This window comes from Chelon labrosus, assembly GCF_963514085.1.
Source record: "Chelon labrosus genome assembly, chromosome: 21".
NCBI classification, from domain to species: domain Eukaryota; kingdom Metazoa; phylum Chordata; class Actinopteri; order Mugiliformes; family Mugilidae; genus Chelon; species Chelon labrosus.
Genome location: NC_140354.1, coordinates 22718271 through 22741731, shown reverse-complemented (window position 1 = coordinate 22741731; position 23461 = coordinate 22718271). Strand labels below are relative to the sequence as shown.

The following is a 23461-nucleotide window of genomic DNA, read 5'->3' as shown; positions in this document are numbered from 1 at the left end:
TATAGTAGGTGACTTTAACATCCATGTTGATGTTGTCAGTGACAGCCTTAGCTCCTCATTTACATCATTATTAGATTCGATTGGCTTTTCTCAGAATGTAAATGGATCAACTCACAGTTTTAATCACACCTTAGATCTTGTCCTAACATATGGCATAGAAACTGAAGGTTTAACAGTATTTACTCATAACCCTCTTTTGTCTGATCATTTCCTCATAACCTTTGAATTTGCAATAATGGATTACACAGGAACCGAAAAGACATTTCATTACAGTAGATGTTTGTCTGACAATGCTGTAACTAGATATAAAGAATTAATTCCTTCTTTATTTACCTCAGTGCCATGTACCAATGTTGTGGACGACAGCAACCACAATTTAACCCCTGCACTAATAGATTATTTTGTCGATGGCACTGCAGCATCGCTTAGTTCAACTTTAAACGTAGTTGCTCCTCTGAAAAAGAAGGTCATAAATAGGAGGAGGCTAGCTCCATGGTATAATTCACAGTTGCGCTGTTTAAAACAGGCAGTCCGAAAGCTAGAAAGAATTTGGCATTCCACTAATTCTGAAGAAGCTCGCATAGCCTGGAAAGATAGTTTAACAACTTATAAAAAAGCTCTCAGTAGTATTAGAACAGCATATTATTCATCATTAATAGAAGAAAACAAGAACAACCCCAGATTTCTTTTCAGCACTGTAGCCAGGCTGACAAAGAGCCACAGCTCTGTTGAGCCATCTATTCCTTTAGCCCTCAGTAGTAATGACTTCATGAGCTTCTTTACTAATAAAATTGTCGGCATTAGAGAAAATATTCAAGGCATCCTTCCAACAGCTGTTAAAGATGCAAGTACAGCGACATTAGAAACTTTTGTACGACCTTATCAATATCTGGAATCCTTCTCCCCAGTAGATCTTCTTGAGCTCTCTTCAACAATTACAGTATCTAAACCATCAACCTGTCTTCTAGATCCAATCCCAACTAAATTGCTCAAAGAAGTTTTTCCATTAATTAACATCTCCATATTGAACCAGATAAATTTATCTTTATTAACAGGATATGTGCGTCAGTCTTTTAAGATTGCTGTAATTAAGCCCTTACTTAAGAAAGCCACTTTAGATCCAGATGTTTTAGCCAACTATAGACCAATCTCCAACCTTCCCTTTATTTCCAAAATTCTAGAAAAAGTTGTTGCTAATCAGTTGTGTGACCACTTAAACAAGAATGGTCTGTTTGAAGAGTTTCAGTCAGGTTTTAGAGTTCATCATAGTACAGAAACAGCTCTGGTTAAAGTTACCAATGATCTCCTCATGGCTTCAGACAGTGGACTTGTCTCTATACTTGTTCTGCTAGATCTTAGTGCTGCATTTGACACTATTGATCATAATATTTTACTACAGAGACTTGAAAGTGAGGTCAAGATTAAAGGAACTGCATTAGACTGGTTTGAATCCTATCTATCTGACAGATTCCAGTTTGTTCATGTCAATAATGATTCCTCTACTTATACAAAAGTAAGTTATGGAGTTCCTCAGGGTTCTGTGCTAGGACCAATACTCTTCACGTTATACATGTTGCCATTAGGCAAGATTATTAGAAAACATGGCATAAACTTTCATTGCTATGCAGACGACACCCAGCTATATTTATCTATGAAACCAGATGAAACTAATCAGTTGGTTAAACTCCAAGCATGCCTTAAAGACATAAAGGCTTGGATGACCTGTAATTTCCTACTCTTAAACTCAGACAAAACAGAAGTTATTGTATTCGGTCCTAAGCATCTCAGAGATTCATTATCTAATCACATGGTGTCTTTGGATGGCATTACCTTGGCCTCCAGTACTACTGTAAAAAACCTTGGTGTTATATTTGATGAGGATATGTCCTTTAAATGTCACATAAAGCAAGTGACCAGGACTGCCTTCTTTCACCTGCGTAATATCGTCAAAATTAGGAACATCCTGTCTCAGAGTGATGCTGAAAAACTAGTTCATGCATTTGTGTCGTCCAGACTGGATTATTGTAATTCATTACTGTCTGGCTGTCCAAATAGCTCTTTAAAAAGCCTCCAGTTGATTCAAAATGCCGCAGCAAGAGCATTGACAGGAATTAGCAAGAGAGATCATATTACTCCAGTTTTAGCTTCTCTTCACTGGCTCCCTTTAAAGTCTAGAATAGAATTTAAAATCCTCCTCCTTACATACAAGGCCCTTAAAGGCCTAGCTCCATCGTATCTTAAAGACCTTATTGTACCATATCATCCCAGCAGATCACTTCGGTCTGAAAGTGCAGGCCTACTTGTGGTTCCTAGAATTTCAAAAAGTAGAATGGGAGGTAGAGCTTTCAGCTATCAGGCTCCTCTCCTGTGGAACCAGCTCCCAGTTTGGGTTCGGGAGGCAGACACTCTCTCTATTTTTAAGGTCAGGCTTAAGACTTTCCTTTTTGATCAGGCTTATAGTTAGGGCTGGACTAAAACCATCCCTTAGTTATGCTGCTATAGGCCTAGGCTGCTGGGGGACGATGCACCAAACACATGTCCTCCTTCTTTCTTCTCTCTCCTCTCTCGCATCCTCCACTTTCTTTTCTCTGGCACAGAGCTCTTGCCCTCTAATTTCCTATATACTACTAGTCATACAATTCTGTGCTATTACTATGTAGAATGTTTACTGCTGTGTGTGTCCCACCCCCCTTCCCCCCCTTCCCCCCTCTTCTTGTGAGTATCTCTGGCCTGGAGTGGTGTGTTTCCTGTGGAGCTCTATACTACATCTGTTGTCGTGGTCTCATCAGCCTGCCTAGTCTTCATGGAATCCTGCAGTTATCCACTCCTACCTGAATGAACAATTCTCCAACCTGCCTGTGATTCCTCTTACATTTTCAAACTGTCATGTAACATCATAAGTTTGTATCATAAGATTCCACATGTACACTTTAGTCAGATATGTGTATCTATGACAGATGTATGTTTATCTTGCTGTTCTCTTCTCTTCTCTCTTTGCTGTTCTCTTCTCTCTTTCTTCTGTCTGTACCCGGCTGGCCTTAGGCAGATGGGTCCCTCCATATGAGCTGGGTTCTGCTCGAGGTTTCTTCCTGTTAAAAGGGAGTTTTTCCTTGCCACCGTTGCCTTCAGGCTTGCTCTGGGGGTTTCAGGCCGGGTTTTTGTAAAGCGTCTTGAGACGATTTGTATTGTTATTGACGCTATATAAATAAAATTGAATTGAATTGAATTGAATTGTCTCAGGACGCTTTACAAAATCCGGCCTGAAGCCCCCAGGGCAAGCGTGAAGGCGATGGTGGCAGGAAGAAACCTTGAGCAGAACCTTAAGCTCATATGGAGCCTAAAGTCGGCCAGGTAGAGACAATAAGAAGAAAATCATGGGTTGTAATAGAGAAGAAATTAGAGGATAGGAGCTCGGTGCAAGAGAGAATAGAGTAGAGGACATGTGCTCAGTGCATCGTGCCCCAGCAGCCTAGGCCTTACCTACTTACGGGTCTTCGCCCCCGATGGGACATAAGGCTTCAACCAGCTCTCTCCACTGCATTTGGTCCTTGGCAGCATGTTGGGCCTTTCCCCATGACACAGTCATCTGATTCAGCTCTTGCGTCACAGTTCTGCGCCAGGTGCTTTTGGGTCTCCCAGGTTTTCTCTTTCCTGGTGGTGTCCGTTTTAAGGCGACCTTTGGGGTATTGCTCCATCCTCAGCGCATTGTCCTAGCCATATCAGACGTCTGTGTGTAATCTCCTTGGTGATGGTCAGGCTCCTTGCTTTCTTGTACAGCTCATTGTTGGAGATTTTGTTTGTCCAAAAGATCTGGCATATTCGTAGGACGGTTCAGTCCAGCTCTAACTATAAGCTTTATCAAAAAGGAAAGTCTTGAGCCTGACCTTAAAAGTAGAGAAGGTGTCTGCCTCTATAACCCAAACTGGGAGCTGGTTCCACAGGAGAGAAGCCTGATAGCTGAAAGCTCTACCTCCCATTTTACTTTCAACAGAAGTGATCTGTTGGGATGATCTGGTACAATGATGCCTGTAAGGGGCTTATCAGTGGTCATAATGTTGTGGCTGATTGTGCACCTACACCATGTGAACTGGGACCTGTGAATTTTAACTCTAGAGACCTTGAGACTAAATCTGTTTCTGCAGGAAATGAGCTAAAAACTCAGACGTGCTCACACGTTTGTGACTTTTGTGACTTTTTAGTTTCAAACTTTTGTGACTTTTTAGTTTGTCACTCTATTGTGTTTTTGTTCTTGTAGGGGGAGATTGAAACTACACAACTACGGCAGCAGAGAAAGCTCAATGCACTACAACTCAAGACTCAATTCAAACTCAAATACACCAACAAATACAGAAACAAGCTGCAAGAAGAAGAAGAAGAGAAAAGAACTGTTTCCTCAAAATGTGACGAATATGCTGGAAACTTTTAGGACTTTTGGAGTTTGTCACATGATTCGTTTTAAAGCTTTTTGCTTGTTTTATTATCTTGTTAATTCAAATAATCTGACGACACAATTAATTTACAGATTGACGGCAGCTGGAAACAACTCCTTCTACAAAACATCTGCTTTTATATAAATCAAATAACCACTGGTTTCTCTATTAGTTCAGTTTCTATTTTCATGTATTAAAGGACAAAAGGTAAAATTATTTGTTTAGCATTTAGAATGTTTTGCTATTTAAATATAAAAACCAAATAAACTTAAGCTTGAAATTCCAGAAAGTACACGGACCCGTCGCCAGGTCTGACGCCGATGTTAAATTAATTTCATAAAATCAAAATGTGGGTACACGAGTGTGTTTGTGTGTGTGTGCACCAGGAATAGGGCTTGGGATGGGACACACTTAGAGCTTAACACCATTCCAGCTAAACACCTGTCACACACACACACACACAAACACACACCATTGCATGTGCAGTCACTTGTCCAGTGAATGCCACACACTCTGTCTGTCCATCTGTGTTTTTATTAAGTTGTGGGGGCCAGACTCTTGCAAAACACTACCACTGTGGGGGCCATTCTCGTCGGCGGCTCCACAAACCTGTTCAGACTCTGGTTTAAGGTCAAAGGTCAGAATCAGGTTAGGGTTAGGGAATGCATTATGTCAGTGCAAGGTCCTTTTCAAAGATAGAAACATAAAGAGTGTGTGTGTCTCACACTTGAACATACTGTGACATGCTCAGCAATGTTGACACTTGTGTCTGCAAGGTCACATTTATATTTTCTCTCACGTGGCTGCTTGTTTTTCTGATTACGGCTCTGGTCAGACGGACTTTTGAGGGAGTGTGTTTGAGAAAGTGCTCATCAGTGGACTCTGCAGGTGTCCTGCAGCCGAAGTCAATAACAAACAATAACAAACAGCAGTAACTATCGTCCTCTATGACCTCCACCCTCGCTGCGTCTCACCTTCCACACAGAGGACTGTCTTCATCTTGAGCAAAACTAATCCATCACCCTGTCATCGCTGCCGTGTCTCCGGCCAGGACTCAGGCCCGTATATGGAGGGGCCATCCGGCAGGGGAGCCACAGGGTTAAATATACTCTGAAGCTCCAGCGATGCCAAACTCCTCGGACCCAGCTACCAGAGACAGACGCACACGTGTATCGGCTGTCTCATTAGCATGAGCATTTTCTGATCGTTGCTGTATGAAGTGAGGAAACACAAAAGATAAATCATCATTTAACTAAGAACGGTTCAGGAAATCCTTTCTAACGCTGGTGTTAGTTATCAGCTCCAACTAGAGAACATTTCATCATTTGAACAGACATCACTGACTCATGTGATCATTTCTACTAGTGGTTGAATGAATGAGTTAAACTCCTCTTCCACAGATCAGCCCTGGTGAGTAGGTGGTCTTTAATGTGACCCAGGACTCATTGTGTGTTCACACTACCAAAGGAAGGAGGTCACATGTGTCCCAGACCACCTCCACATGTGGACTGACACCAGGTCAGTGTTCACACCTGGACCTGTTTAACCTGGACTCTAGAGACCAGATCAGTGTTCACTTCATTTAAATTCAATTCAGTTTTATTTATATAGCGTCAATAACAATAGTCCAGGATCTGGTTCACACCTGGACTTGTTTAACCTGGACTCTAGAGACCTGATCAGTGTTCACACCTGGACCTGTTTAACCTGGACACTAGAGACCAGATCAGTGTTCACACCTGGACCTGTTTAACCTGGACACTAGAGACCAGATCAGTGTTCACACCTGGACCTGTTTAACCTGGACTCTAGAGACCTGATCAGTGTTCACACCTGGACCTGTTTAACCTGGACACTAGAGATCGGATGTTAATGAAGCGAGGTCTGAACAGGGACGCTATAGAAACAGGATGTGACATAATGGTGATTTCCTTATAACAGGTGGAGGTAGAGCAGAGCGTAGTATTAATTAAACTAAAACATGAGTGAGTCTGGAGGAAGTGTGGGCGGGGCATCAATATCAAGGCTCCACGTGGCTCCGCCCTCAGACCGCACTGATCAGAATCTGGCTACAAACTCACAAGATGTCTTCGCCCGTATCCACAGGAAAATAGCGTCAGTTTGGCCAATGAGAAGAAGTGGAGACGTATTGTACATATTTATATACAGTCTATGCGCCTAATTATGAGGGGAGATGAGGTCAGGGTGGATGGATGGGTTGACAAATCCCACCTGCTGCCAAAAATAACTGGTGAATACTAAACCGTTGTTTAACCAATCAGACTTTGGTTAGACGGGAACACAGGCTGCAGCCCAACAAGTTTAGAATTCATAAGAAGCGTTGCGGTAGCCAACACCGAGCTGTTAACTGATGCCATAAATCTCATAAAACGTCTGGACGGGCGTCTGTAAACACCACCACCACCCCGCTGATCTTGGAGGCAGAGCGCCGGGTAAATATAGTCCAGTGTGGTGTGGTGTGGTTCGTCTTGAGTCGCGCTGGCTCAGATCTTTTGAGGAGGAAGTCTCTGGTTTCTCCTTGGATCAGATAGGACGAGGGGACGGTTATGGGGGGTGTGTGTGTGTGGAGGGGGGGTACACTCTGAGATTTGGTGACATAACAGAGCAACACGAGAAGCAAGAGCATGTCCTCACTTTATGTTTCTCAGGGACACGTTTACTTAAGAGATCGTGGCCTTGGTTTACTTCCAGGGGTGCAGGGAGAGTCCTTATTCTCAGATCACGTTTGCAGGAAGAGAAAGCTACTATTGCATTTTTAACCACCCCAAAAAAACTTATATAAAACGTGCACATAAAAACTGACTACTGTTCAGAGACAAGGAGAGACACAAAATTGACATTGCTGCAAAGTGTCTGTCCAAGTATCTCAGTCATCCAGGTCGTGGTGTCTCCAAACAAAGAGCAACTGGACTAGTTTGGTTTTTTTTTACTAGGTTTTATTTTGTGGCCATCAATGGGTCATTAGAGAACGACTAACTGGAGAAAGAAAACAGAACTGAAGACTTGGATGAAACGTCTTCCAGATCCAAGTCCAGGTTGCCCTTGTCTCAAACTCTCTCAGATTCAAACTGTCAAATAAAACAATCTGACAAAAGCGTAGCAGCTGCTACACTTAACAGTTAAGCCTCATTTATGGCCGTGCGTCACATCGAAATGTAACGACACGTCGAGTCGACGCGGGCCGCGACAAATGCGATCGGCCTGAATTGCATTTCCTCGTCCACGTCTCTCAGCGGCCGGGCGAACAGAAGACTCTCCTTCCTTCTGCCTCCTGCGGCTCCTCATAGCTCTGAGGGTTTATTTCTAATCTGATCTGATCTCTAAAATAACTAACGTCAGGGTGGAGTTCAAGAAATAAATAGATCACCTCCATCAACGTCGTGATGCACACACAGCAAACAGCTGTTCATGGTTCTGAAACAGCGGTAGGTCGAGATCCATGGTTATTTGCTCCTCTTTCAAACCATCTGTCTTCTCTTGCAAAGATGTGGACTTTGTTGTCCACAAAGGAGTGTCCTTTGTCCTTCAGGGTTTAGGTCTAGTCTGACCAGGATTCACCTGTCCACCTACGTGGTACATGGACTTGGATGAAACGCTTCAAGAAACGCAACAAGTCCAGGTTGCCCTTGTCTCAGACTCTCTCAGATTCAAACTGTCAAATAAAACAAACAAATAAAAAAAACAAAAACAAAGAGCATCTGGACTAGTTTGGTTTCTTTTACTAGGTTTTATTTTGTCTAGGTGGAGAACAAGAAATAAGAGATCATCTCCATCAAGTCATGGTGCACACACAGCAAACAGCTGTTCATGGTTCTGAACCAACGGTAGGTAGAGAGTCATGGTTATTTGCTCCTCTTTCAAAGTCGTCCGTCTTCTCTTTACAAAAGGAGTGTCCTTTGTCCTTCAGGTGTAGGTCTACTCTGGCCAGGATTCCCTAGGGTGCAGCGTTTCCGTCACAAATTGGAATAAAGTCATGAAGTCTTTCAGTTGCATAGTTTCTGTCCAGGTGTCTCAAGTCGTCCAGGGCGTGGTATGTCCAAAAAAAAACAACTAAAAAACAAAGAGCACCTGGACTAGTTTGGTTTCTTTTACTAGGTTTTATTACTAGGCTTTCAAGTCATGACACACACACACACACAGCAAGCAGCTGTTCATGGTTCTGAACCAGCGGTATTTAGAGATCCATGGTTATTTGCTCCGTTTTCAAAGCTGTCTGTCTTCTCTTTGCAAAAGGAGTGTCCTTTGTCCTTCAGGTGTAGGTCTACTCTGGCCAGGATTCACCTGTCCACCTACACCTTGCTGCATTAGTCTAATAACTCCAAAACCCTAGGGTGCAGCGTTTCCGTCACAAATTGGAACAAAGTCATGAAGTCTGTCACTTGCAAAGTTTCTCTGCAGGTTTCTCAGTCGTCCAGGTCGTGGTATATCCAAAAAAAAACAACAACTAGGTTCTATTTTGTCTGGGTGGAGATCAAGAAATAAGAGATCATCTCCATCAATGACGTGACGCACACACAGAAAACAGCTGTTCATGGTTCTGAACCAGCGGTAGGTAGAGATCAATGGTTATTTTCTCCTCTTCCAAAACCATCCGTCTGTCTTCTCTTTGCAAAAGAAGTGTCCTTTCCTATCCTTCAGGTGTAGGTCTACTCTGGCCAGGATTCACCTTGTCCACCTGCACCTGAAGGACAGGAAAGGACGAGTTTCTGACAGGGAACGCCCAAAGAAACAGTAGCATATTGTACCAGCTGCTGTCTCTAATGGATCTCTACCTACCGCTGGATCAGAACCATCAACAGCTGGTTGTTGACGTTAAATTCTAATTTATTTTAGAGACAAAGAAGCTTCCATCCTCAGAGTAAAGAAACATCTCTGATAATAAAGAGGAAATAAAGACGTTGGACTTAACTCCATGTGGCTCATATTTAATAATTTTAGTTCATTCCTGTTTGGAGCTTTATTTAACAGCTCCAACGACGGGATCATTTCTGTTTTGTCATCTCCACCTTGTCGCGACCTTCAAGCCTCAGCCCAGCATCTAGGGGGGGGGGTCTTCTCCTGCAGGGTGTCACATTCTCAAACCTCCCCGAAAGAACACTGAAATTCTGCCATTGTGTCATAGCTGCCTGCCCACATGCCCGCCGCACTATTTATACCAGAGGAACACAACTGCTGCTTTAGGTACAGTTACAGTGGGGCACTTCGAGCCCCAGCTGCCCTGCCTCATCTGATAATGCGATGCGCGCCGGGCCCGCCGCTCTTGGCGCAGGCCGCCGTCCTCGCCCGGAGCGCTTCCTGTATCCATCAGGACGATGAGCGGGCAGCCCCGACACCGAGCCGCCTGCCAACAAGCTCTCACACTCACCCCCTTACATCATGGCTGAGGCCGTCGCCGCTGCAAACCATTACGCGCATAATCGCTTTGAGGTGAAGGTTGAACGGGGGAAACTGTCCAAAATAAACACAAAGATAGGGAAGGAAAACGAAGACACGAAAGCTGTTTGGATGCTGTAGCATTAATTCACCATCACTCTCAGACCATTCTTAATTTATGATTGTGTTCAAGCAGCCGCTAATTTGATGTTAAAGAAGGACGCTCACATGTTCCACCATCTTGCAGAAACTTACTGTTATTTGAAAAATAGCCGACAGATTAATTTGATCTGACTGCGGCTCCTTCTTGATAAATTCATATTGGGCCTGGTGTACTGGTGCACAGCACCAGTTAGGGGAGTCGACTGATCTGCACCTGGACCAGAAGAAGAGGCTTAAAATAACTTTAATTAAAGAGAATCTGTTCAAATAATTTCACATGCACGATCATTCGTCACTATAGTAACGATGCTAAAGTTTCAGGAACTCTGGTGCGGCGTATGCGTGTGCCGTGGTGCAGCATTAACGCCGCCGTTGTGTCGTATTAGCATTAGAGCACAGAGCTCAGAAAGAGCCTCGGTAACCTGAGCCTACGGGAGATTGAGCTAAATGTCAGTGAGCCACCTTGAGCCTTGAGCATTGGGCCCACGACACCGCAGTGGGTTAGAGGGGAAACACTCAGAGGCGGGGGCAGATTCGGCGTTGACAGAGAGACACGCGGGTTAACATTTTTCGCTCGGTGCAGCTCTAACGGATCTCTAACTACCGCTGGATCAGAACCAGCTGTTTGTTGTGTGTCATGACTTGAGGAGATGATCCATATTTTGGAATAAGTTTGACGGTAGCTGTCACTTTAAAATGCCGTAAAATGAAAAGTAAAAGCACCTCAAAGCTTTCTCTTGCAGGAAATAGTAAATAAACTCTGGGGCCTCTGGAGAAACTTTGCCGTCGGCTCATAAATAGAAATATCTGAAATGCCTCAGAGAGTGTCTGCAGACATGTGAAGCTACATGTGCCCATCAGTGTCCTCTCATTCAGAAAGCTGTCGTCTTTGTCCTGACCGTGCGCGCTCTCTTATGCACATCTTATTTCCAGTTGCCCCCTCTGCAGCAGTTGTTGCCCCCCCTCCCTCTCCCTCCCGTCCTCCCTCCCCTCAGCCTATTCTTTACCACTGGGCCTTCCCTGCCCACCTGTTTGCGATGTTCTCCTCCAATGAGGGGTGAGTTCAGGGGGAGCGCGCACCAATGAGGCCGCTTTTTCATCTGTATAAAACTTTTCGGAACAGTTTGCCGGGTTGCACTTTCTGTCGGTCCAGGGCTCAGAGAGGAGAGGTGGCAGAGAGAGAGCAAGTGTGAACGCAAAGGGGGGGTTTCCACTTTTTAATCCCACGCTTCAAGAGAGTGGTGGGTGAACGCAGCTTCCGTTTGTTTTGTGAGTGCGAGGCCAGCAGGTTGATCAGAGAGTGTTGATTTTTTATTATTTTTTGTTTCTTTGTCCTGAAGCCTCTCCGTTTCAGAGAGGATGGAGAACGCACACATCAAAGAGTCGGAGGACGTCCTGTCCTACTTTGGCGTCACCGAAGAAACCGGCCTGTCGCCCGATCAGGTCAAGAGGAGCCTGGACAAGTATGGCTTCAACGGTGAGGGGTGGATGGATGGAGCGTTGGAGAGTGGAAAGAAAGTGAATGAGCAGTGGATTTAGTTTGGAGGGAGACGGGAAAGTGTAGAGAGAGACACTGAGGGACGAACCAGCTCTGACTTTGAGATGACAGTTTAATTAAGGGAAACTATCTGACTGACACAAAAAGGGGGAGTTATGTTTGTGGAGCAGGTGCATCAAGGTGTCAGCTTTTAGTCTAGATGGAGACGTTTTATTAGGATTTAGAGAACGGGGCAAAGGTTTCATCCTTGACTCAAGGTCAACGACTTTTAACTTTGCGGAAGAAGCTGCACAAGTGAAATGCAGAAAGCATCAGAGGCCTTCAGACCTGTCGTAGCAGAGGAAACATGGTTCTTAGTGTAAATACATGAAGTCAGAGGAAGATCTGAACAGAACCAATAATAATGAGCATGAAAATTGTGCATAATCTTTATTGTCTTGCATTAAAGACAATATTCGTTGTGTAAACGTTGTGGTTTTAATGTCCAATCTTCTCTCTTTGCCAACAGAGCTGCCAGCAGAGGAGGGTGAGTCCACCTGCTTTTACATTTCTCAATTAAAATTTAAACCTGCACGTCTGTCGTTCGTTTGTCCGAGCGGACACCTGTCTCCTGTGATGACAGGTCGACTCTTTGACACCTGCCTCCTCGGTTGAAATTAACGGATAAAATAATTTCCTCTTGTTCAGGAAAGAGCATCTGGGAGCTGGTGGTGGAGCAGTTTGAGGACCTGTTGGTCAGAATCCTGCTGCTGGCTGCCTGCATCTCATTTGTGAGTTGTTGTTTTTTTTTTTTCACCATGTTGTCTGGATTCACAGACGTTTAGGGAGACAGGTTTGTGTAAAGATGCTACAGAAGGTCCATAAAACGAGTCAGAACAAGACACGACACTAGTGAGGACGAAGATGAAGAAGCAGTAATAATAGAAAGGATGTTTCTTTAAAATTCACCTGAAAAATTGAAATTAAACGAGTAAAAGAAGGTAAGAAAGAAACAGTGAAGTCACCTAGAGCAGGTGGTGTAAAGGAATCAGTGTCAGGAAGCTTATGTGTCATTAGTCCCACGACAAATCATACGATCATAGTTATTTTTGCAAAATGCATCCGGTGCGTTGAAGCCGAGAGGTTTGCACGGACCTTCAAGAAGCTCGTCCAGTCAGATGTTTGAATTTAATCCAGATTAATAATCAGAATCCTGGAAGACGCTTGATTTGTGTCATCAGCTCATTCTGCAGCCTCTCAGTGGCAGAGCATGTGTCTTTGACTCGTCGTGCACAGGTTTAATTATCTGAACCAGTCACACCTGAGCAGGTGCAGAGGAAAGACGAGGCTGAAGAGAACGGAGGCAGACGCCTATATGCCTTAAATGATAAAATAATAAGTTTAGAATAATCTGAAAGGAAGTCTTCATCAACGCATTTTAACACTTTATGTGGTCAAATCTTTGCAGATCAATATAATTAATCCAACGTGATCAAGTCTCTTAATTTTGGATCTTAATTACACCAAGATTATGTGTTTTACACACTCTACAACAATTTAAAACACATATGTGAGGTTTTGTGATGAACTTCAGAGACTGATGAGTCAGTGTATTGATTAACTGATTGATGAGAAAGTGAGTAAATCATTTTGATCAAGCAATAAATGTGAAGATTTGCAAAGATTTAAAATTTTGCAGACACCACATCTGGGACTTTTAGACATTTTCTGCCAATTTGTCTCCAACTTGATGAAATCCCAAACCTTGATCCAATAAACTCAGGTGTCAATGATGCTCTAAAACTACATCAAACACTAATATAAAGCTTTCAGAAACTGGTAAGTCCAGTTAATCATTCTGATTGAGGAGAAAATGTGAAGGTTTGCAAAAAAAAAAGTCATAATTTTGGGAAGTTTTTCACAACTATATTCCAAAAACCTTGATGGGTGACTCTGACGTCTGTCTCCTGTTTGCGTCCTCGGGCCGGGTCGTAACACAAACGTGTCCTCGTCGCAGTCATTGGGTTGCATTTGGACCTGCTCTCATTTACACGAGGAATCCCTCCCCGTCACGCCTCCCTCGCCCCGCCACTCTCCCCAAAACACTTTTGTGCAGGGGAGTCGGCCGCTCGCATTGTCTTAATCCTCGATCTCTGCCCTCTGGCCTCCGCATGAACAGCTGTCACGTTGGCCTTAGAAGGCCTGGTGGCTGTGGAAGAGAGAGAGAGGGGAACAGAGAGGTAAAGAGAAAGGCAGAAAGAGTGCGCACATATGCATGGCAGGAGCTTTATTTTAAGAAAGTCTCAAGCCAGGGCGAGAAACAGTATCCTTGGACAAAGGTCAGGGATGGAAGGAACGAGGGATGGCCTGGAGAGAGTGAGAGGCAGAGGGGGAGGGAGGGAGGGGGGATAGGGTTGCACAATGGCATTGTTTGTTGCAATGACAAACGAGAGCGATAGATTCAGAGTCGTCTATGGTTTCTAAAAGAGAGAACACTAAATACTGCAAATACACGCTCAATCTATTCATACACACAGGAATGCCGGCGCTGTGCGACGTGCTGACAGACTCTGACGCTCGGTGCGGAGATCGATTGTGTCTTTGAAGAGAAGCAGGGGTGAAGACAGACAGACAGAGAAAGACAAGAGGGACAGAGACAGAGACAGAGACAGAGAGAGAGAGAGAGAGTCAGAGGTCTATTTTTAAAAAAGAAGGAGAAGAGAAGATGTGGAAACGCCGAAGGTTTTCGACGGCCGAGCACAATGAGAGAGGAACCGGAGCTCTGTGCTCCGCTGGCCTGCAGCTAATCTGTGTCAATGTCAACATGGACGCTTTTCCAAAACAGGGTCAGCAACACACGTGTGTTTCGACTATAGGTTCAGGTTCATGATTCACATGTAGGGTGGAGGAGGTGGTGGTGGTGGTGGTGGATGGAGGGGGGGTGACAACCAGGCGGCGCTTCGTTAAGTGTCCGAAATAGCCGCAGGTTTTTGTGCCAGTCAGCAGTAAAAGATAATAGCGTCACTGTGAGCAACAGGTGCAGAGCAAATATAAATCTATAAGTATAACCTCGTAGAGATTTATATAAACCAATGGAGACATGTTTAAAGATGGTTTTTAGGGAAATATGACCTTTTTTTTGCTATATTTCTGCATAAAAATGACTCAAAACATCAGCGGACCTTCACACAAGTCTTAAAAGTAGAAATATTATACTAGTGTATTTATCTATTCAGGAAAATGAGCCAATATTACATATCAGTGAGTCGCAAAAGTTAATTTCAAAGCCCAAATTGCTTCTGACGAGAACCTGGGTGATGCAGCAAGACAACGAGCACAAGAACACAAGTGGTTCTACAAAAGAACGGTTAAAGAAGAACACGATGAATGTTTAGGAACGGCCAAGTCAAAGTCCTGACCTTAATCCAATAGAAATGTTGTGGAAGGACCTGAAGCAAGCAGTTGATGTGAGGAAACCCACCAACATCTCAGAACTGAAGCAACGGAGCTAAAATTCCTCCAAACTGCTGTAGACGACAGATTAGCAGTTACTGGAAACGTTTAGTTACGGGTAACTGCTGCACACAAGGAGGTCACAGCAGATACTGGAAACAAGGGTTCACTAAGTTTTACAACTCAGATATGAACAAATGACTGGTTTTCATTCTACTTTCAGGAGTCAGCTGATGTTTTGAGTCATTTTTATACAGAAATGTAGAAATGTTTGAGGTTTGCAAAGATTCAACCACCAAAAGTGTTATAATCGTAATAATTATACTCAGGGTGTTTCCTTCTAAAATGTGAGAACTTTCTTTAAGATGATTATAAACTGAATATTTAATCTTTTCATCATCACAGCTAACTAACTAACTCTGTCTTTCTGTGGCGGCTCAGGTGCTGGCTTGGTTCGAGGAAGGCGAAGAAACCGTCACTGCCTTCGTGGAGCCCTTTGTCATCCTCCTCATCCTCATCGCAAACGCCATCGTGGGAGTGTGGCAGGTCAGGAACAATCGCAAGGACACATACCCGCCGTCAAATGCGCCTGAATACACTCGGTAGCAGTCACGCACAATAAATCACCGGCCTCGTGTCCTTTACCGAGAGCACGCTCCTTCCAGAGGCCGAGATTTGAAAGTTCAAGGGAAGCCAGAACGGGGAGGCATGACGTCAGCGAGGAGGTGGGGGGAAAGGGGAGGGGTGAAAAGGTTAAGCCGGCGAGCCCTGAGTGGAAGTGAAGGGTCCTTCAAGGTTTTAATCGTTCTATACAATTGACGGTAAATTCAGAGGGACGATCATGTTACCGATGGGGAGGGAGGGAGGGGGGGGTTCACATCAAACCCTGCGGCAGTCATTTGGAAACTATGCACAAGGATTCACACATGGGACGGGGGGGGGGGGGGTATGGAGGAGGGCAGCTGGCATAAGTTGGGCTTTACACTTTGAGGTGGCCGGAGGCAGCTTTGCAAGAAACCACAGACTGAGCCGAGCAGACTTCTGGTTTTCTTTCCTAGACACCAGCCGTAGATGACCTCAGACAAACAAGTTAAAGGGGAACTAGACGAAAGGGGAAAGGCCGTGTTGCATTGTGGGAAGTGTAGTGTCTATGGCGGAAGTCCCTCCATTTTACGGAAGCTTGTTCCTGGACTGTTCTGCATTAATTGACGTTAACTGATATCTTTTAAAACATTTAGATGACTCTAAGCATTCACCAATTTGCAGATATTTGACTGGTACGGTAGATTTTTGAAGAAGCGTAATCAGTTCCCAAACAGAAAGACTCCAGACCAACTTTCCTCCACAAGAAATGTTGTTGGCGAGGAAGTTGATCTGGATTCCAGGCTACGAAAGTCAAAGTCAAAGACTTTTGACTTTTGACTTTCTACGACGTAGACCATGACCTGGACGACTGAGAACCTTCACAGACTGATTATTCCAGAAGATTTACAATAATCTGAGGCCACAGCATGCTCCTTAAATTCTGATGTTTTGACTAACTCTAGAGCCGTAGACACACACAGATTTTCATGCACAACAAAAGACTAAAAGGTTTTGCTTTATGCAACAGGAGCGCAACGCAGAGAGCGCCATCGAGGCCCTGAAGGAGTACGAGCCCGAGATGGGGAAGGTTTACCGGGCGGACAGGAAGAGCGTTCAGAGGATCAAGGCCAGGGAGATCGTCCCTGGTGATGTGGTGGAGGTTTCTGGTAAGATCCCCCTTCCCCTTTACTTTACTTTACCTGATAGATCAGATAAAATAAAGACTAATGGAAATTCTAAATGGCAGAAAACAATATTCAAACGCAAACTGTGCAACACAACCATGAGAAAACAGAACAGCATGTGCACATTAGCCGCGGCGTCCTTCAGGATGAGCACGGGTCCTTTTAAGGACGGCACAAAGAAACCAGGCCGAGTATAAATGCTCTCCACGTGGACCCGTGTGTCTCTGACGACCCTCTGTTTGCCGTACACCTGTTCCTTTCACATCATGATCTCCCCAAGGTCTCCCTCTCCCTCTCACTCTCACTGTGGGATCAGCTTTCAACAACAACACTATCCGTCCAGAGTGTTAAACCCAGTCAATCAACCCCCCCTCCCTTCCTCCTCCTCCTCCACCTCCTCCTCCTCCTCCACCCTGCTGCAGTCAGACTGTCATGAAAGTCTTTGTACATTTAAACTAACAAAATGATCTGTTTTTTCTAGTCGGTGACAAAGTGCCAGCTGACATCAGGCTCATCTCCATCAAGTCCACAACTCTCCGTGTGGACCAGTCCATTCTCACCGGTACAAGTTTCACACAAACAGATGTTTAATAACGACAACGATGATCATGATGATGAATATTTGACCCTGAACGCTCCACCTCCTCTCTGCAGGCGAGTCCGTCAGCGTCATCAAACACACCGATCCGGTCCCAGACCCTCGGGCCGTGAACCAGGACAAGAAGAACATGCTGTTCTCTGTGAGTTCCAGGCCTGGTGGCCTTTCACCATCATCATCATCATCATCTCCTTAACCAATTAACTGACACCTCTTGAGCTACAACCTCTTCCATAATATTGAAGATATTTGGAAAGGTTAAAGGTTCACCCTGTAGTCCATTTACACCACGAATATCTGCAGTCCAGCCGATTCCAATCTTCCTAACAGTGCCCTCTCTTTCCAAACTCTCGTCCAGGGCACCAACATCGCCGCCGGTAAAGCCACTGGCATCGCCGTAGCGACCGGCGTCTCCACCGAGATCGGCAAGATCCGTGACCAGATGGCGGCCACGGAGCAGGAGAGGACGCCTCTGCAGCAGAAACTGGACGAGTTCGGAGAGCAGCTCTCCAAGGTGGAGCTTCATCGCCACACGCTGACGGTTATCTATTTATTTTATTTGTGGCCTAATTCTGTGATTGATAAATGTGGACGTCTCATCCCACAGGTGATCTCCCTCATCTGCGTGGCCGTGTGGATGATCAACATCGGTCATTTCAATGACCCCGTCCACGGGGGCTCCTGGATCCGTGGGGCCGTCTACTATTTCAAGATTGCCGTGGCTCTGGCCGTGGCCGCCATCCCTGAAGGTAAATTATTTGATTTCTTTGAGGTACGGTCTGTTTATTGACCATTATTTTGTTGCTGTGTGTAGTGAGGTCTCAAACTAACACCCTAGACGAGAGTTGGTGGCCCTTATTTGGCAGAAAGGTATCATGCAGCGAGACAACAATCCCAAGAACACAAGTGGTTCTACAAAAGAAGAACAAGATGAATGTTTAGGAACGGCCAAGTCAAAGTCCTGACCTTAATCCAATAGAAATGTAGTGGAAGGACCTGAAGCAAGCAGTTCATGTGAGGAAACCCACCAACATCTGCTGTAGATGACTGGTCAGCAGTTACCGGAAACGTTTAGTTACGGGTAACTGCTGCACACAAGGAGGTCACAGCAAATACTGTAAACAAAGGTTCACTGATATGAACAAATGATTTGTTTTCTTGAATAAATAAATGTAAGCGGCGCTGTTAGTGTCAGAAAACGGATCAACTATTTTAAAATGTAGGAAAAAAATGCCTCATTACTTCATTTGAGGCAATTGAATTCAGAAAATCCTGTTTTTCTATCTGCTGACTGAAGCCAATTATGTTCTCCGGGACAAAAACAAGCTCAGCTCAACTCCTTCCTGTCGGCTGTAAACAAACTCTGCCAGCGCTCATCACGGACGTCGCAGATGCCAAAAGGACAACATCATCTGCAAACACAGATGCCATGATAATGTCACCGAACTGGACTCTCTCCAGAGCTTCTCCGCTTCATTGCTGGGGCTGATTTTTGCCAAGAATGCGAACACAGATCATCTCCCTCCAGGTGCAGGAGGACTGACTGGTCTGCAGCAGGAATAGCTTTGGAGGACACAATTGTCTGGGTGGACTCCAGTGCAGGGACCACCACCACTACTGTCAGCCCGCCAAGTGGCTTTAGAGGCCCAGGTGGTGTTGGACAGACAACCTGTCCTCGTTTCAAACTAAAGTAACCTGTATTATGTCTTCTGCTTCCCCCCGCAGGCCTGCCCGCCGTCATCACCACCTGCCTGGCTCTGGGAACTCGCCGTATGGCCAAGAAGAACGCCATCGTCAGAAGCCTGCCCTCCGTGGAGACCCTGGGCTGCACCTCGGTCATCTGCTCCGACAAGACCGGCACCCTCACCACCAACCAGATGTGTGTGACCAAGGTGGGCGGCTCGTATGCAAATGTGCAGATATTACCATTTTTGTGCATTTCCAATCAAAAATGAGGTGGATTAATATTTTCGTTTTCGCGCAGATGTTTGTCATCGATAAAGTCGACGGTGACACCGTCGCCCTCGGTCAGTTTGAGATTTCCGGCTCAAAGTACACCCCCGAGGGAGAAGTGTAAGTGAAGACGGCAATAACACATAAACTGAACACTAAACAACAATCAATATCTCTGTCAAACTTTGTTTTTTCCCTGGCAGAACAAGGAACGGCTCGCTCGTGAAGTGTGGACAGTACGACGGGCTGGTTGAGCTGGCCACCATCTGCGCTCTGTGCAACGACTCCTCTCTGGACTACAACGAGGTCTGGGCAGCAGTTTTTCTTTTTCATGACTTATATGTTTAACAAACAGCTTGAACATGTTCAATTAATTTCCTCCCTATCTCTCCTTGCTGCAGTCTAAAGGGATTTATGAGAAAGTGGGTGAGGCAACTGAGACGGCTCTTTGCTGTTTGGTGGAGAAGATGAACGTCTTCAACTCTGATGTGCGTGGCCTGTCCAAGGTGGAGAGAGCCAACGCTTGCTGCACTGTAAGTATCTGAGGAGTTAGGTAGAAGTGTTTGTCCAAATGTCTTTCAGGTTATTGTTATATTCAGTTTCCAGATGCAGCAGCTGTTTGCAGCATTGACAAAACAAATTTTTACGGTTCCTGGCACCTGGTTGGTGATTGTCACAGAGATAAAGAGACAGATATTTCCTTTAGCAGAGAAGACAAAGCTAGAGGAGACTTAAATTCATCAGATTGAAGACTGAAGTAAACCTGGTCTATGATTAAACTAAGTTTTGCCTTTCGGTTCAGGTTGCATGACCAGCAGCGACCACTAGATGGCTGCCATTTCAGTTCAGTGGCTTTGGATGTAAAGAAAACTACCATTACTCTTCACAATCAGCATTTGAAGTGCAGCAGATATAGAATAAAGATTTACAATTACAGAAACTCACTATATAAATGACATTAGTCGCTGATCTTCAAATTGGATTAGTTCCCTCTCCATGGAAAGCATGGCTAATGCATTCAGACGTTCCTGACTCGTTGAGTTTCACAAGCACTGGAACCCACTGAGATTGCATGCAGTGTTTGTAGTCTGGGTGATTTGAAGCCAAATTGTGATTGTCCAAAAGACGAAGGCTACTGGAAAACCAGTTCTTACGGTAACCCTGCAAAAACCTAAAGTCAGTCCGTGGAGGCAGCCATTTTGTAAAGGGCTGCCAAAAGCTGCTGACTGCAGAGCATGGATAAATCCACCAGGGGGCAGATAACAGTTGTAACAGTTTATTTTTCCAGGTAAATATTAGTAATAGAGGTCTCAGAAAACCACGAATAAAGGGTTAAAGACTATTTGTTGCAGCAGCTTTGTTAGACAGTTTACCTTCTTTCTCTTCGCAGGTGATCAAGCAGCTGATGAGGAAGGAGTTCACCCTGGAGTTCTCCAGAGACAGGAAGTCCATGTCAGTCTTCTGCTCTCCAGCCAAGTCGGCCAAAGCTCCTGTGGGAAACAAGATGTTTGTCAAAGTGAGAATGTCACAGAAAATAAGGGACATCATCGAGGAATATTTAAACGTGACAGACAAGAAGTCAAACGTCTTCTCTGTGTCCTCAGGGTGCTCCAGAGGGAGTGATCGATCGCTGCGCTTACGTCCGAGTCGGTACCACCCGAGTGCCGCTGACCGGCCCGGTCAAAGACCACATCATGTCCGTCATCAAGGAGTGGGGCACCGGGCGCGACACCCTCCGCTGTTTGGCCCTCGCCACCCGTGACACTCCTCTGAGGAAGGAGGAGATGAACCTGGAGGACTCCACCAAGTTTGCAGACTACGAGGTGACCGAATGAGATGTGAAGATAAACATCTACGGCATCACGTTCTTGCTTTCACTAAACCTGCTTTTGCACCTGCAGACCGACTTGACGTTTGTGGGCTGCGTCGGCATGCTCGACCCTCCACGCAAGGAAGTCATGAGCTCCATCGAGTTGTGCAGGGCCGCCGGTATTCGTGTCATCATGATCACTGGTGAGTAAATCACTTAAACACTAAAAGAAATCAAGCCAAACAGAGGAGACTAAATCTTTTCTTTCCAGGTGACAACAAGGGCACGGCCGTGGCCATCTGCCGCCGTATTGGCATCTTCAAGGAGGACGAGGACGTCACCGGTAGGGCCTACACGGGCCGCGAGTTTGATGACCTCCCTCCTTATGAGCAGAAGAACGCCGTCCGGAAGGCTTGCTGCTTTGCCAGAGTAGAACCGTCACACAAGTCAAAGATTGTCGAGTTCCTGCAAGGTTTTGATGAGATTACTGCCATGGTGAGAAGAAACGAGGAGTTAATTAGTGCTTGGAAAAGGAACTGAATGATGATTGTTTTCGTTTTTCCCTCTTCACAAAGACCGGTGACGGAGTGAACGATGCCCCCGCCTTGAAGAAGGCGGAGATCGGCATCGCCATGGGCTCTGGCACTGCCGTTGCCAAGTCTGCCTCTGAGATGGTCCTGGCTGACGACAACTTCTCTTCCATCGTGTCTGCCGTCGAGGAGGGCAGAGCCATTTACAACAACATGAAGCAGTTCATCCGCTACCTCATCTCCTCCAACGTGGGCGAGGTCGTCTGGTGAGGACACGGCGTCAAACTTCTCGGGTGTTTTAAGGCAACATAAGTAGATCTTCAGCTCGTCATGGACAGACTCGATCCGATTCCGATCTTTTGATATTGAGTATCGTCCCATCCGATCTTAAATGACCTAGAGTTGGTCTCCTGTAGCTTCCTAAAGTCTTTCCTTGTCTTCTTCCTAGAGTCGACTGGATTCAGTCCAATAACTCTTTCTGTCAAAGTTAACGTAGTGTGGAGAGGGTAGCTGGTACCTTGGCTCCAACGCTGCCATAAACTCCCTAACCCTATTTTTCTCCTTGACGCTGTCTCCAAGAAACTTTTCTCTTCTTTTAAACGCACCGTTCAGTGTTTGTTGTTGTTTGGGTGCAGCCTTTGCCTGAGTGGACTCGCTTCAAGGATAGAAAATCTAATAAAACCGTCTCCTCCTCCTCCTTTAGTATCTTCCTGACTGCTGCTCTGGGTCTTCCCGAGGCTCTGATCCCCGTCCAGCTCCTGTGGGTCAACCTTGTGACTGACGGTCTGCCCGCCACAGCGCTGGGCTTCAACCCCCCTGACTTGGACATCATGGGCAAAGCCCCCCGCTCCCCCAAAGAGCCCCTCATCTCCGGCTGGCTCTTCTTCAGATATATGGCCATTGGAGGTGAGTTCTTGCTCACTGTGACCTCTGATTGTTTTACGGTTCGATCCTTCGTAAAATGACAATCTCCCTTTCGGTTTCCAGGTTACGTCGGTGCAGCAACAGTTGCAGCAGCTGCCTGGTGGTTCCTGTACTGCGACGAGGGCCCAATGGTCACCTTCCACCAGCTGGTTAGTGAACTTGTCTCACCAAACATCTCATCATCATGAGACTTTCACTTGCAGCGACTCTTCATGCTTCTGTCTTCTCCCGTTAGTCTCACTTCATGCAGTGCAGCGAGGACAACGAGGACTTTGAGGGCGTCCACTGCGAGGTGTTCGAGTCTGCTCCACCGATGACCATGGCCCTGTCTGTGCTGGTCACCATCGAGATGTGCAACGCTCTGAACAGGTCTGAACACGTAGAGCGTTACGGCTGCAATTTACAACATATTACAACAGACCATATGTTGACCTCTGTGCCTTCCCATCCATCTTAATTCCCAGCTTGTCTGAGAACCAGTCCCTGGTGCGCATGCCGCCCTGGAGCAACTGCTGGCTGGTGGGCGCCATGAGCCTCTCCATGTCCCTTCACTTCATGATCATCTACGTCGACCCCCTGCCTGTAAGCGTCCTGCACCAAACAGGATTTCAAGTGTTTCTTTAGGTACTTCTAGTTTTTAACCGGTAGATTTATTCATCGTTCTCGTCCACAGATGATCTTCAAGCTCACTCATCTGAACGTGGAGCAGTGGCTGATGGTGCTGAAGCTTTCCTTCCCGGTCATTCTCATCGACGAGCTTCTTAAGTTTGTGGCTCGCACATATCTGGAGGGTAAGCCTTTAACAAAAGAGGCGCAAACATGGGATCACTACGGGAACGGTTCCCGATTAAATGTATTTTAACTGTTAACCTCTCTTCCCCTTCTCTCTTTTTAATTATCTCCCAGCCTCTTCCCTCTAATCTCTGTTTACTCTTTGTCTAACTTTCCTCTCCTCGGATGT

The 23461-nt window shown here is 45.5% G+C and overlaps 1 protein-coding gene across 1 annotated transcript; it reads left to right on the top strand.

Moving 5' to 3' along the window:
* Window positions 1-11207: 11207 nt before the first annotated feature.
* Window positions 11208-22988, top strand: atp2a1 (ATPase sarcoplasmic/endoplasmic reticulum Ca2+ transporting 1). The gene is made up of 21 exons (XM_084570515.1): window positions 11208-11463; window positions 11993-12010; window positions 12172-12254; window positions 15358-15462; window positions 16529-16667; window positions 17167-17247; window positions 17340-17425; window positions 17642-17797; window positions 17891-18032; window positions 19009-19175; window positions 19268-19356; window positions 19440-19542; window positions 19638-19769; window positions 20627-20752; window positions 20841-21059; window positions 21138-21249; window positions 21318-21541; window positions 21622-21842; window positions 22280-22482; window positions 22564-22649; window positions 22736-22988. Exons 1-21 carry the CDS (start codon window positions 11346-11348, stop codon window positions 22955-22957), a joined length of 2832 nt encoding a protein of 943 aa, XP_084426641.1. The 5' UTR covers window positions 11208-11345; the 3' UTR covers window positions 22958-22988.
* Window positions 22989-23461: the final 473 nt, after the last annotated feature.

What these genes read in the sequence shown, in the direction of transcription:
- atp2a1 (XM_084570515.1), top strand. Translation starts at nt 11,346, where the DNA reads ATGGAGAACGCACACATCAAAGAGTCGGAGGACGTCCTGTCCTACTTT. An exon ending in AACGTGGGCGAGGTCGTCTG is followed by an intron (nt 21,843 to 22,279) that starts GTGAGGACACGG and finishes CTCCTCCTTTAG; the next exon opens with TATCTTCCTGACTGCTGCTC. An exon ending in CAGATATATGGCCATTGGAG is followed by an intron (nt 22,483 to 22,563) that starts GTGAGTTCTTGC and finishes TTCGGTTTCCAG; the next exon opens with GTTACGTCGGTGCAGCAACA.